The 14,840-nt window shown below is 43.3% G+C and overlaps 1 protein-coding gene across 1 annotated transcript in view; it reads right to left on the minus strand.

Moving 5' to 3' along the window:
- Window positions 1–6,732, minus strand: part of LOC124797939 (proteoglycan 4) — a 314,898-nt gene extending 308,166 nt beyond the window's left edge. The window contains exon 1 of the mRNA XM_047261076.1: window positions 6,493–6,732. Within this exon, the coding sequence (XP_047117032.1) occupies window positions 6,493–6,609 (117 nt within the window). The 5' untranslated portion in view covers window positions 6,610–6,732. The remainder of the gene's footprint in view (window positions 1–6,492) is intronic.
- Between the last annotated feature and the right edge of the window lie 8,108 nt (window positions 6,733–14,840).

Consider the following 14,840-nt stretch of genomic DNA (forward strand, 5'->3'; position numbering starts at 1 on the left):
AAAGGAATCCAACAGAGACCTTGCAATAGATGTGTGCTATTTTAATTAGTTTGAAACGAAACCGGGGACAAAGCGAGAAAATATCCAATATCATTTGCTACACGTGCTTTTTTTTTATAGTTCAGCCCTAGCCAACCGTTTGTTGACCCTTGGATCTGATTAACATATTTATTTGAGCTCATGGGCCGCCTCGTCGCGTGACACGGCAGCTTCACTCCTAGCGCATAACTATAACGTCCGGGACGTTAATGTTTATTGGGTAACGTACCGATAGGAAAAACGCCCCTTTCCCGACAAATCACTCCAAAAAAAAATATGCGTCAAAGCACATTTAGGGTCTTTTAAACTTTTTAAAATCAACAGTGGAATTTGTATGTCCAGTCACCAAAAGTATTTTTGGATAAATATTCATAAATGCTTCCTAATAGAGTATGACATATAATGTGTTACTATCTTCGAACACACGAACGACAAGCCAGTGCCCAAAACTATCAAAGGTACTTCTAATTACTTGTCGTATTTTGTTTTTCTGTTCGTTCTCATTTTAACGTTAATAAAGACTTGTCCGTTGTAGACGTATTAGAACACTAGAACTGTTAGAACTAAAGGCAATTTATAATGAATTAATTGCAACCAGCAAAACGAGGATAATGGAATGTAGTCGAATTAAGTCGGGTGATGCTGAGGGAATTAGATTAGGAAATGAGGCACTTAAAGTAGTAAAGGAGTTTTGCTATTTGGGGAGCAAAATAACTGATGACGGTCGAAGCAGAGAGGATATAAAATGTAGACTGGCAATGGCAAGGAAAGCGGTTCTCAAGAAGAGAAATTTGTTAACATCAAGTATAGATTTAAGTGTCAGGAAGTCGTTTCTGAAAGTATTTGTATGGAGTGTGGCCATGTATGGAAGTGAAACATGGACAGTAAATAGTTTAGACAAGATGAGAATGCTGAAGATTAGATGGGTAGATCACATAACTAATGAGGAGGTATTGAATAGAATTGGGGAGAAGAGGAGTTTGTGGCACAACTTGACTAGAAGAAGGGATCGGTTGGTAGGACATGTTCTGAGGCATCAAGGGATCACCAATTTAGTACTGGAGGGCAGCATGGAGGGTAAAAATCGTAGAGGGAGACCAAGAGATGAATACACTAAGCAGATTCGAAAGGATGTAGGTTGCAGTAGTTACTGGGAGATGAAGAAGCTTGAATAGGATAGAGCAGCATGGAGAGCTGCATCAAACCAGTCTCAGGACTAAAGACCACAACAACAACAACAACAACAACAACTGCAACCAGATGCTTTAATAGACGTTTAATTTTCCATGATATTTCAAGACGCCTGGCATTCTTTGTTCACATTTTTAGATCTTTTTCATGTATATACGCGTCGTGAACATTCTTTGTACGCGCGGTCTAGGGCGCCTTGTCACGGTACGCGCGACTCCCTCCGTCGGAGGTTCGAGTCCTCCCTCTGGCATGGGTTTGCGTGTTGTCCTTAGCGTAAGTTAGTTTAAGTTATATTAAGTAGTGTGTAAGCTTAGGGACCGATGACCTCAGCAGTTTGGTCCCATAAGATCTTACCACAAATTTCCAAATTTCCATTCTTTGTATACTTAAGTTTTACGGTAGCTGTCTTAAAGTTCCGTTGCAAAATTCTGCAACGCCGTTAGTAAAATGTTTACGTCACACAAATGAACGTAAACATCTGAAGATGGGGTGCCAGGTGTCATGAAATATCATGGCAAATTAAACAGCTACAAAGGCAACTTAACAAAAACTAAGCTCCGTCCGAACAGGCCTTGGAAGGCCCAACGGGACCGAACGGCCGCCGTGTCATCCTCAGCCCACAGGCATCACGGGAGGGGGATATGGAGTGGAGTGTTGTCAGCACACCGCTCCCTCGGCAGTTTATCAGTTTACGAGACCGGAACCGCTACTTCTCAATCAAGCAGCTCCTCAGTTTGCCTCACAAGGGCTGAGTGCACCCCGCTTGCCAATAGTGCTCGGCAGACCGGATGGTCACCCATCCGAGTCCTGATCTGACGGGAACCGGTTTTACCACTGCGGCAAGGCCGTTGGCACAAAGGCAACTAGTTGCAGGTAATTCATTACGAATTACCTTGTAATTCCAACAGTTGTAATGTTCTAATATGAGCAGAATGGACAAGACTTATTTACTAATGTTCATACGAGAAAGAATAAAATAGTTCATATATATTGTTCATATGGACCTGAGTACTATGGGACTTAACTGCTGTGGTCATCAGTCCCCTAGAACTTAGAACTACTTAAACCTAACTAACCTAAGGACATCACACACATTCATGCCCAAGGCAGGATTCGAACCTGCGACCGTAGCGGTCGCGCGGTTCCGGACTGTAGCGCCTAGAACCGCTCGACCACTCTGGCCGGTTAGTAAAATAGTTCAAATGGCTCGAAGCACTATGGGACTTGACATCTGAGGTCAGCAGTCCCCTAGACTTAGAACTACTTAAACCTAACTAACCTAAGGACATCACACACATTCATGCCCAAGGCAGGATTCGAACCTGCGACCGCAGCAGCAGCGCGGTTCCGGACTGAAGCTCCTAGAATCGCTCGGCCTCAGCAGCCGGCGAGAAATAATAGAAAAACAAAATATGACAATGACGTAGGGCGCCGCAGTCGAGAAGCCATTGGCCACACCGAGGACGAACGTTAGTGGACATTAACATACCAAAATTCAATATTTGCTAACATTTTTAAATACTTGTCCTAAACTGCGTTTGAACGATCCCATAGGCATGAGTTGTTTCAATAACACTAAATAAATTAAGCTACAATTGCTTTGCTCATATTAAAAAGTTCAAAAGTCGTAATCCCTTGAACTTAATATTTGTCGGCTGTATTATACAGAAGCCAAACAAGAAAAACGCAGACAACAGAATGGATCGATTTCCAAACGGATAACACTCGCCCTTCCAACCTCGGTACATACTGACAATGGTGAGAATATTTTGGTAGACATCAACAGTGTTCAATATTTCTATTAGACAGTACAACAATACCCATCGTCAGACGGTCATTATATTCACGTATTGATAGTAAAAATAAATGTATGAGGACCCTTTAACTTCCGTGTGACATTTCTACCACACGTCTCTACGCATCCTTTTAATGTAATCAGCTGTTGCCGCCAGTAAACAGCGGTCGCCCCCACTCTCTACCCGCCGATGAGCACACGGCCATAACTTCACGCTCATACTGGTAACATGTTTCTGTTCGTAGTTCAGATCAAGTGGCGGTGAAGTGGCACTGCACAGGCGCGGAGTATGCAAAACTTTCACTGGTCTGCGCCATGAGCTGTATATCTGAGGTGAGCCGAGCGTCGGCGGAGATGTACACAAATGTGTTCTGGCGGAGCACAATGTGAGCGCCTCTCTCCGCCCACGAACTTTTTCCGCTGGTCACCAGTTCCCCATCCATGTTCTAGACGATAACTGTCTTAGTTTCGTTTCTTACGGTAGTTGTATGTAATAAATACAACAATGCCACCATGAGACCTCGAAGACCACGTGAGGCTGAACGGCCAATGCCACATCGTCTGCCTTGTGGCGTCTTTCGGGTGCGGTATGGAGGAACAAGCGGTCAGTGCACCGACCTCCCGGCTGCTGCTAGCTTCCCACACCTTGGAACAGCTATTTCTCATTCAAGTAGCTCCTCAGTTGGCGTCAAGTGGTTAAGTACACCTTATTCTAGTTCCTGTATCAAGGAAAATGTATGGCGCTGTGGGGAACTGCTTCCAGGTCCTTCGCATTGCAGTCAGACTCGCTGACGGACAAGGTGCGTAGACGGGCCACTGGCGGTCGTAACGGTCTTTTCTCCTGAACACGAAGTGATTACGTACGCAGCATCAGAACTCATGAAAAACCGCATTCAGAAAAATGACCTTGCAAACGGAGGACAAACATAGACGCTGATTGATTGCAGCAGCGGCGAAAGACCGGTTTTGTGTGAAGAAAACTTCCTGATCCGAGCAGTTTTCGCACACTTCGCCTGTTACGGTATGGATCGTTAACCAAGACCGGTACTACGTATTGAAAAAAATGCCGAAAGTTTTCAGTATAACGGTTCCCGGTAAGTGACGGCGTCACTATGTTGCTTACAAGACTCTGGTCTCCAGCACGAATATGAGTAGGCTAAAAATACGAAGGGATAAAGAATGCTTACTTGCTCGTTTTGCTTTTAACCTTTGTAGAAGGTTTATTTACTCGAGAAATGTTCATAAAAATGGTTCAAATGGCTCTGAGCACTACGGGACTTAGCATCTGAGGTCATCAGTTCCCTAGAACTTAGAACTACTTAAACCTAACTAACCTAAGGACATCACACACATCCATGCCCAAGGCAGTATTCGAACCTGCCACCGTAGCAGTCGCGCTGTTCCAGACTGAAGCGCCTAGAACCGCACGGCCACACTGGCCGGCAAATGTTCATACTTTATGCTTTAATTCATTTAATTAATTTGGCATATACAGGGTGTATAAGAAGTATGGGTAATGCTTCAATTATAAGGGATCAGAGTCTTCACGCAAAAGCAAGCAGGCGAGGCCGTATAAACAAAAGTTTGGAAATACTTTCAGAGTTATGAGACAGCCAATTACGTTGGCAGTTTTAAACAAGTTTACATGAAGAGTTACGAGCGTTTCTTGGAAAACCCGTTGACTTCGGTGTTATATGCCATTTATATTAATGAAATTAGAGCTTAACTTCCAGTCGACAATAACGAGGCCGCTAGAGACGTTTCAAAAATTCAGCAATATCCTCTTTAAAGAAATCGTAAGAGTGTTTGTTTTAAATGATTTAGGAAAACAGAAAACCAGAGTCCTGATGACCGTGTAGTGATTTCAAACCTGTCCTCCCGAGTGTGAGTCGAATGTGTCACCACTGTCACCTACCAGAGCGCTTACACTTAGTGGAAGGATTTAATTCATACATTTTAATGTGCGTGCTCCATTATGCCTTAGAGCGCACTAGCCTGATCGGCGAATAGACGAGGTAGTATCAGCATTCAGCTGACATTAATGAAAAAGGTCTTCTTTCTCTGAGTTTAAGTGCAAGCACTACTCTGAGACACTACTCTGAGATGAAGTTGGGACAGGAGAGGAATTCGTGGCGGGTTGCATCAAACTAAAGAGAAGACTGACCATAAAAAAGTCAAATGGACGCTTGGCATACCATCCGTAAGCTGTAGACGCCTCTAGGTGTTGGTGCGCCGGTTAAGAATGGATGACACTGAGCGCACTACCCTGGCTGTATTCGGCGTGCTGCAGTCTACATTCAGCTTTAGGTATTCACTTTAAAAATTTTTGTGTGACATTTTTTTAACCATCCGTAAGGTGTAGCAAGTGGTGAGCGTGCTACATAATGGGCAGGGCATTCTCATAACTTGGAATTTTTTTCCGGAGGCATGTTGGTATGTTTGATTTTATCCTTATTTTAACGGAAAGAGGAGATGCACGAGTATCGTCCATTTCCATACACTGTGGAGAACCCAAACGCATGGTTGCGTGTATGAACTCAATTTTATCGACAGATGCCAGTCAGTAAGATCGGTTAGGATTTACTGTTTCCAGTCAGATCGCTGTCCATGTTAGAAATATTTAAGGCATTCCCAGAATGAGATTTTCACTCCGCAGCGGAGTGTGCGCTGATATGAAATTTCCTGGGAGTTAAAACTGTGTGCCGGACCGAGACTCGAACTCGGGACCTTTGCCTTTCGCGGGCAAGTGCTCTACCAACTGAGCTACCTAAGCATGACTCACGCCCGTCCTGACAGGTCCCGAGTTCGAGTCTCGGTCCGGCACACAATTTTAATCTGCCAGGAAGTTTCATTTAAGGCATTGTTCAAAATGTCCGTATATATAAACTGATTGAAGGGGCCACCGACATGCCGCACTGCTACGGTACAGTTCATTAACGGATGCTTCAACTACATTTCTCATCCAAGATATTGCAGTTCTTGAAATATTCGTTACCAAACGTTGGTTGCCGTCGTGAACAAATTCTGTTAAGGATTCTCCATGATCCGTGTAATTCTGAATATAAATCTTGTTGTTTGTATCATGATTTGATGATGATGAAGGTAGGCGTAAAGAAATTTGGGCTTCCACAAAGGCTTATCGACACACGGATCGAAGAGGAATGGGCGACGAACACTGCAGGTACACAAAATCGCCTTTCTCACATGCCACACGTTGAGCACAGGTGTTGATGTAGAAGTGGGCACATAGACCAAACTACGAAATTTTCACTGTTTTCTGTGAGAAAGATCTTTCAGTTTCACCTGGGAGTGTCTTTAATATGCTTCCACATGAACACGTTCTCGATGTTGGAAAAACGCACAGAGAAACCATTGTTACGTAGCGTGTACACGATACCGCGTTATTTTCGGACGAATCTTCAGGCAAGAAAATTCCTGGAGAACAATGTGACCTCGTGGCTGCTTACCTGTGGAACTTGGGCGAACTCGGTGTTCCCCGCGGAGCACGTGAGACAGCAGACGATCAGCAACAGTAGCGGCAGCAACGGCCGACGCATAGCGGACAGCCCGTGTGTGCGGGACATCGTGGTGTGCAGTGTGTGAGTGGAGCCCGCGCGCGGCCGGGCGGCTCTGCTGTGGCTGGTTCAGTAGCTTCCGTCGCTCTTCCTTCCTTCCTTCCTTCCTTCCTGACTGGCGAGCGGCCGTGGTAGGACTGAGCCTGCGGCCCGCGGCTCTCTGGGATAAGTACCTGTCCTATGTGGGTCAGCGGTGAGCGGCAGAGACCGCGCCGCCGCGAGCCCCCACCGCCGACGCCACGCGCTGATGGAACGGTGGCCCACGCCCGGGAAGGTACACTGTTGGTGCTGTACAATCACAAGTATAAGACTTCGGGAACATCTTTGCATATGAAACGTCGAATTGTTTCTGTACCACCATATTTTGAGTGTTGTGTCACCATTGAAGGACAATTACATTTCCACTTTGTTTTTTGTATAAAGGGCAGTCAAATCAAAACGAGGCAGAATCAAAAAAGTCAGTAAACAAGTAAACTATTATTTCGAAAGTAATGAAAGTAATCGCCGTAATAGTTGATATACGTGGTGCGACAGTAAAGTAAAGAGACTGAAGTGAAAAAAAAATGTTGCTTACCGTTTTAGTCAAGTTTAGTGTTGTCTCCTTCAAAGTAGTTCCCTTCTGATTGCACACACTTTTTCCAGCGCTTCTGCCATTGATGGTAACATTTCTGGAACTCATCTTCTACATCTACATCTACATCCATACTCCGCAAGCCACCTGACGGTGTGTGGCGGAGGGTACCTTGAGTACCTCTATCGGTTCTCCCTTCTATTCCAGTCTCGTATTGTTCGTGGAAAGAAGGATTGCCGGTATGCCTCTGTGTGGGCTCTAATCTCTCTGATTTTATCCTCATTGTCTCTTCGCGAGATATACGTAGGAAGGAGCAATATACTGCTTGACTCCTCGGTGAAGGTATGTTCTCGTAACTTCAACAAAAACCCGTACCGAGCTACCGAGCGTCTCTCCAGCAGTCTTCCACTGGAGTTTATCTGTCATCTCCGTAACGCTTTCGCGATTACTAAATGATCCTGTGACGAAGCGCGCTGCTCTCCGTTGGATCTTCTATATCTCTTCTATCAACCCTATATGGTACGGATCCCACACTGCTGAGCAGTATTCAAGCAGTGGGCGAACAAGCGTACTGTAACCTACTTCCTTTGTTTTCGGATTGCATTTCCTTAGGATTCTTCCAATGAATCTCAGTCTGGCATCTGCTTTACCGACGATCAACTTTATATGATCATTCCATTTTAAACCACTCCTAATGCGTACTCCCAGATAATTTATGGAGTTAACTGCTTCCAGTTGCTGACATGCTATATTGTAGCTAAATGATAAGGGATCTTTCTTTCTATGTTTTCGCAGCACATTACACTTGTCTATATTGAGATTCAATTGCCATTCCCTGCAGCATGCGTCAATTCGCTGCAGATCCTCCTGCATTTCAGTAAAATTTTCCATTGTTACAACCTCTCGATATACCACAGCATCATCGTTTTGTCTCTGGATCGTACTGAAAAAAATTACTTTCATCGTAACAAAGCTCAACAATTCTGGTTTGATTTCCGTTTGCACTAACAGATCGGCTGTCACATTTTTCCGTATTTCTCGCTGTTGCGGTGTGAGATTTTTGGGGACCATTTTTGCACAAATCTTTCTCACACCAAGATCTTCAGTTATTATTAGACGAACCGTTCCTCGATTGGTGTTCAGTTCTTCTGCAGTCATTTTCACGGATAATCTTCGATCAGATCGTACGAGTTCACGCGCCCTAGCCAAGTTGACATCCGTCTGTGAGGTGGATGGTCGTCCACTACGGCCTTCATCTTTAACGTTCGTTCTGCCCTCACTCAACATTTTATGCCAACGAGAAACTTGAGCTTTTGACATAACCTCCTCTCCAAAAGCCTTCTGAAGCTTACTGTAAGTTGTCGTCGCATTTTCACCCAATTTAACGCGAAAAGAAGTGGCATTCCGTTGCGCAATATTATGCGGCTCCATTTCCGTGTCGAGAGACATAAACACCTGTTAACATATTACAGCACAACTCACGACCGAGCAGTTGCATCGATGTGCCACTTGGACTAGAAGCAGCTTATAGACCGAGGTCAAAGATATTGTGCCTACGCAAGCCTGCTGGATTGCCACATCTTCCAAAGAAAATCAGTCTCATTACTTTACTGTCGCACCTCGTATTTATCACAAGGAGAGACAATACTGTCAGTGCCTTCTTAGAAAATGACTGCACTTGCCTACGGAACCATGCTTCTACCCCGCCGTCTACCATTTCGTCCGAAGCAAATCCACGCCACGGACGTCTTTATTCAGCCTCACCATCATGTATACTTAGTCGCTTCGAGAACGCTGCAGAAGATAGGCTGGGAAGCCCTTACACATGCTCCAGGGAGACCCAATCTATCTACACACAGAGTCAAAAACCTTGTAGGAACATTCCAGAACTGTGATGTACTCTGACTGCAAGAATTCAAAGTTCTTCAGCTCACTTACCTCCACCACGCGTCAAGAAAAATCATTAAATACCTTAATCACTAACGATTAAACATCGTATGACAGTAGTTTCAGTCCATATTTCGCAGTTTTGTGCTTTACAGGTGTGTGACAATGTCCTACAATAAGATGGCGCGCTTCAGACACTTGCTTCAACTCCACGAAATCAGACTGGTTTTTCCCTAACTGACGAACAGTTATCCACGTCGTCGGCAACTAGATGCGATCCTCCAAGATCAGTCTCTTTGAGCTTCTTGGCTAGAAAAGTTGTTTCGTCAGCGTCTTCGTAAAAATCCGTTGCAGCTGAAATCGTTCCCGTTTCTTAGTTAAAGTACTGGATAGCAACTGGAAATAATTTCATATTTCCTTTTTTTGAAGAATATCATACAATCCAGAATAGAGTTGTACCACCTTTTTCCTTAATTCTTTGCAGAGAATGTGGAGTCATTACACTCTCTACTATAGCTTCAGCTTTAGTACGTCCACAGTGAATTGCGGACGATAGTTTCGAATCCTGAAACGAAAAGTGAGATAGGAGACCGTTTCCACAGTCTTGTGAAAGGTAACTGTGACGATGTTTCACTTCATGATATGTTAATATCTGTTCCATTGCTGACACTTTCTGTTCCTGACTAGTTCCCGCTGGCACGAAATACGAGGGTTGGAACTTTGATAGCGGCAACTATTTATTTACAGCTCGTACAAAATAGATACGTGTTTCAAAGTTTCACTGACCTTCAATGTAGTCACCAGTATTGTGTATAAGCCGTTGCCATAGATGTGTACGTCGTAGGATACTTTTAGCAATGCCAGTTGTGTTGACAGTTCGAGCGGCGCGGTCAATTGCCCCAAAAATTTGTAGCACTTCTGAAGCGAATGTCGTGAAGTGTTTCCTTCAGTTTAGAAATCGAGTTGAACTTACGAGGGCTTAAGTCACGGGAGTGCAGTCGGTAGTATAGCACTTAGCAGCTCCATCAGTCGAACAAATCAGTAACAGCTTGTAATGTATGTGCTTGAGCATTGTCCTGCAAACTGATTATCAGTTCCTGCAGAAAGTGTTATCACTTCTGTCTCAATGCTGCTCATTTTTGGAACACAACCTACGACCAGCTTAGAGACTGAAGTGATGACACTTTCTGCAAGATCTGGCCATCACTTTGCAGGACAATTCTCAAGCATGTACAGTGCAAGATGTTACTGATTCTTTTTTTACTAATGGGGCTGCTAAGTGCTATACTACCTATTGCACCCCGCTGACTTAAGTCCTCGTGAGTTGAACTCGATTTCTGAACTGAAGGAAACACTTCACGGCATTCGCTTCAGAACTGCTACAAATTCGTCGGGCAATAGACCCCGCCGCTCGAACTGTCAGCGCAACTGGCACTGCAAAGAGTATCCTACGACTTCCACATCTCTGGCATCGGGTTATACACAATGCTGGTGACTACTCTGAAGGTCAGTAAAACTTTGAAACACGTATCTATTTTGTAGGAGCTGTAAACAAATAGTTGCCACTATTAAAGTTCAAACCCTCGTACATTCGAACAGCGGAGCTTTTTAACACATCCAAAACCTTGTCAACGTAAGTCATGATGTTTTCCACTTTCACTGCGTCGTACTTCAGTATAAACTTACACGGCATCTTTTACAATATCCGGTATATTCTTCTTGTTTCGAAAACACCCCGAAAAGTCCGTTTCTTGGACGCATTTGTTGCAGAAATGACACAGCGTTGTTTTTTAGCCCGCTGCATTTGTGAAGCTCACTATAATAGGATGTTATATGCGCACACGTATCACTCACTCACTACGATACCGTTCTTAAAAATATCAATTTTAAACTAAACCCATGCTGTGTGCATTTCAACCTAATATCTTCACGACAAAATACTTCACTATAACAATAAGCAGCGCGCAACAATGGGTATACTTCGCGCGTTCATTTGTTCAACAGTGGCAAGGTTTTATTGCAAGCATCGATAGTAAAATGATAATACTACATTGTCACGGCTTGTTTTGTTCGTTGTTTTTTGCCGCTATATAATGGTACAGAAGAACAATAGACATAAACTGATATTATAACTCTGCTTTATTGTCCACGTGAATGTGACATGCAGCTGTCATAAGGAAATACGTTATTATTCGCCTGTCTTTCCAAGTTAGTTCTTATTGGAGCGTTCATACATAAATATAAAAGGTAACGAACTGTTTTCTGAAGGATGTGCACTGATTGACGTCTTTTCAATCATTAAGGGCTAACCAGACTCACACTTCTAACAAGTGGGTGACATTTTTTAAGAGACGTAAAGCACATAATTTGCTGAACTTTGTTCTACATGTGTTAGCAGTACCACTGTTCAAAAATGGCTCTGAGCACTATGGGACTTAACATCTATGGTCATCAATCCCCTAGAACTTAGAACTACTTAAACCTAACTAACCTAAGGACATCACACAAGACCCAGCCATCACGAGGCAGAGAAAATCCCTGACCCCGCCGAGAATCGAACCCGGGAACGCGGGCGGGGGAAGCGAGAACGCTACCGCACGACCACGAGATGCGGGCAGTACCACTATTCAATGCGTTTGTATAGCGAATTTTCAGTGTGATGCTAAATATCCGGTGCAATGAAAGAACGAGACAGAAAGTGGAAATGTTGAATCCAAAATATTTGTGACTTTTAACTAGTGTTTGAAATGTGCCAAGTTTGCAAAATTCGCCAAATCCGACAACGGGAAGGAACTTGTTACAGCTGTGAAGTCAGAAAAGAAAATTCAACTATCAAAGAAACTAGAGGCTCGCAGTAATGGCTGGATTCGCATAGTAACAATGAGTATTGTGTTACATAAATGCATGCTTCCTGTCGCAGCAGCTACAATGTATGTATTGTGTAATGTGTTGCAAATAATAATAATACATTTTTGAATTGTCCGGTTTTAGTTCCAATTAAAGTTGGCAGTTATAACCAGTTTATTCTACCGTCAGGAACTCGTGGGGCGCGGACGCAAATTCTCCCGGTTGGCGTTTCGAGCGGTGGTCGTTGTCACTCGTGTTCCGGTTTTAGCGTGAAATTAAAGTAATTCCCAGTGATAAGGTCTTCAAGAAACAGTCGCGGGCCGTGTATGTCGACCGCTAGTCCAGTCTCTAGAAATGGGTATTTGGAGAACTGTGATGAACTCTGGGACCTAAACAACAAGAAATGTGGTTAGATTGCCAACCTTCACCTCAGAGTGGCACTTGCAACGTACGTCCTCAATTATTCGCTGAATGTATTCCAATCTCTAGCTTGCTCTGCAGTTTTTACCCTCTACAGTTCATCCTAGAACCATGAAAGTTATTCCTTGATGTCTTAACAGATGTCCTGTCAGCCAGTCCCTTATTCTTGTCAATATTTTCCACATATTCATTTCCTCTCTGATTCTGCGCTGAGCCTCTTCATTCCTTGTCTCATTAATCCACCTAATGTTCAACATACATCTGTAGCATAACATCTCAAATGCTTAGATTCTCTTCTGCTTTGGTTTTCCCACAGTCCATGTGTCACTACCACACAATGCCGTGTACCAAACATACATGTCTAGGAAAATTTTCCTCAAATTAAAGCCTATGTTTGATACTTTCGTCTTTCTTCGATTTATTCTCAATCCACATTCTGTACTCTTTAGACTGTTCACTCCATTCAGCACATCCTTCAATTTTTCACGTTCACTGAGGATAGGAATATCCTGTCGTCCACTATTTTTTATCAACACAGTTTATTCTTGGTCTCCCATTCTTATTATTCCCTCTTGGCTGTTGTACATGTTGTAGATTATCACTCCCCCTAAAGCTTACCCTTATTTTCCTCAGAATTTCGAACGTCTTGCACAATTTGACGTAGTCGAACGCTTTTTTCTGGTCGACATGTCCTATTAACTTAACGTGATTTTTCTTTAGTCTCGCTTCCATTATCAACTGCGGCATCAGTGTATCGTCTCGCTGGTGGCGTTCCCCTTCCTAAAGCCAAACTGATCGTCTTCTAAGACACCATCGATTTCTTTACCATTCTTCTGTATATTATTCTTGCACTTCGCCAGACGCACACATTCTACACACCAACGTAAATAGTCGTTTTGTTCTCATTTCCCTCAACGATTTTAGAAATTCAAATGGAATGTTATCAGTTCCTTCTGCCTTACTTTATCTTAAATCCTCCAAAGCTTTTCTAAATCCTGTTTGTAATACTGGATTCCCTGTCGCTCCTAAATCGGCTCCAGGTTCTTCTTCTATCACATCAGACAGTTGTTCCCCCTTACACGGCCTTTAATGTTCTCTTTCCACCTATCTGTTCTGTTCAGTGCATTTTAAAGTAGGATTCCGGTTGCACTCTTAATGTTACAACCCTTGCTTTTAATTTCACCTAAGGTCGTTTTGACATTACTATATGCTGAATCTGTCCTTTCGATAATCATGTCTCTTTCGATTTCTTCACATTTTTCATGCAGCCATTTTGTCTTAGATTCCCTGCATTTCCTAGTTATTTCACTCCTCAGCGACTTGTACTTCTGTGTTCTTGAGTTTCCCTAAACATTTTTGTACTTCCTTCTTTCATCGATTAAGTGAAGAATTTCTTCTGTTACCAATGGCTTCATTGCAGTTACCTTTCTCGTACCAATGTTTTTCTTTCCATCTTCTGTGATTGTCCTTTTTAGAGACGTCCATTCCTTTTCAACTGTGCTGCCTACTGGGCTATTCTTTATTGCTGTATCTGCAGCCTGATAACTTCAAGCTTATCTCGTCATTCCTTAGTACTTCTGTATCCTTCTTTCTTGCGTATAGATTCTTCCTGACTAATATCTTAAACTTCAGCCTCCTCTTTAGTTTGAAACGAAACCGGGGATGTGATGTTAAGTGTTCATCTGCTCCTGGGTACGCTTTACAATCCAGTATCTGATTTCGGAATCTCTGTCTGATCATGATTTAATCTACCTGAAATCTTTCCGTATCACCTGGCCTTTTCCAAATCTACCTCCCCCTCTTGTGAGTTTTGAACAGAGTAGTAGCTACCACCAGCTGAAATTTATTAAAGAACTCAATTAGTCTTCATCCTGTCTCATTCCTTGTCCGAAGCCCATATTGTCCTGCAACCTTTTCTTCTATTCCTTCCCCTTCAACTGCATTCCAGTCCCCCATGACAATTAGATTTTCATCTCCCTTTACGTACTACATTATCCGTTCAATATCCACATGTACTTTCTCTCTCTCTTCATCTTCAGCTTAAGACTTAGGCATATATACCTGGACTATCGTTGTCAGTGTTGGTTTTCTCTGGATTATGAAATCAACCTTATCACTGAACTGCTTACGGTAACACTCTCTCTATCCTACCTTCCTATTCATAACGAATCTTACCCCCTTTACATCACATTCTGCTGCTGTTGATATTATTCCGTACTCATCTGGCCAGAAACCGTTGTCTTCTTTTCATTTCACTTCCCTGAAGCCCCCCCCCCCCCCCATATCTAGACTAAACCTATTCATTTCCCTTTACAGATTTTGTAGTTTCCCTACCACATTCAAGCTTCTGACATTCCACGCCCTGACTCATAGAACGTTATTCTTTCGTTGGTTATTAAATCTTTTTCTCATGGCCAACTCCCCCTTGGCAGTCCCCTCCTAGAGCTCCGAATGGAGGGTTATGCTGGAATCTTTTGTCAATGGAGACATCATTATGACACCGTTTCAATGTCAG

The sequence above is a fragment of the Schistocerca piceifrons genome, chromosome 5 (genome assembly GCF_021461385.2).
Source record: "Schistocerca piceifrons isolate TAMUIC-IGC-003096 chromosome 5, iqSchPice1.1, whole genome shotgun sequence".
NCBI lineage: Eukaryota > Metazoa > Arthropoda > Insecta > Orthoptera > Acrididae > Schistocerca > Schistocerca piceifrons.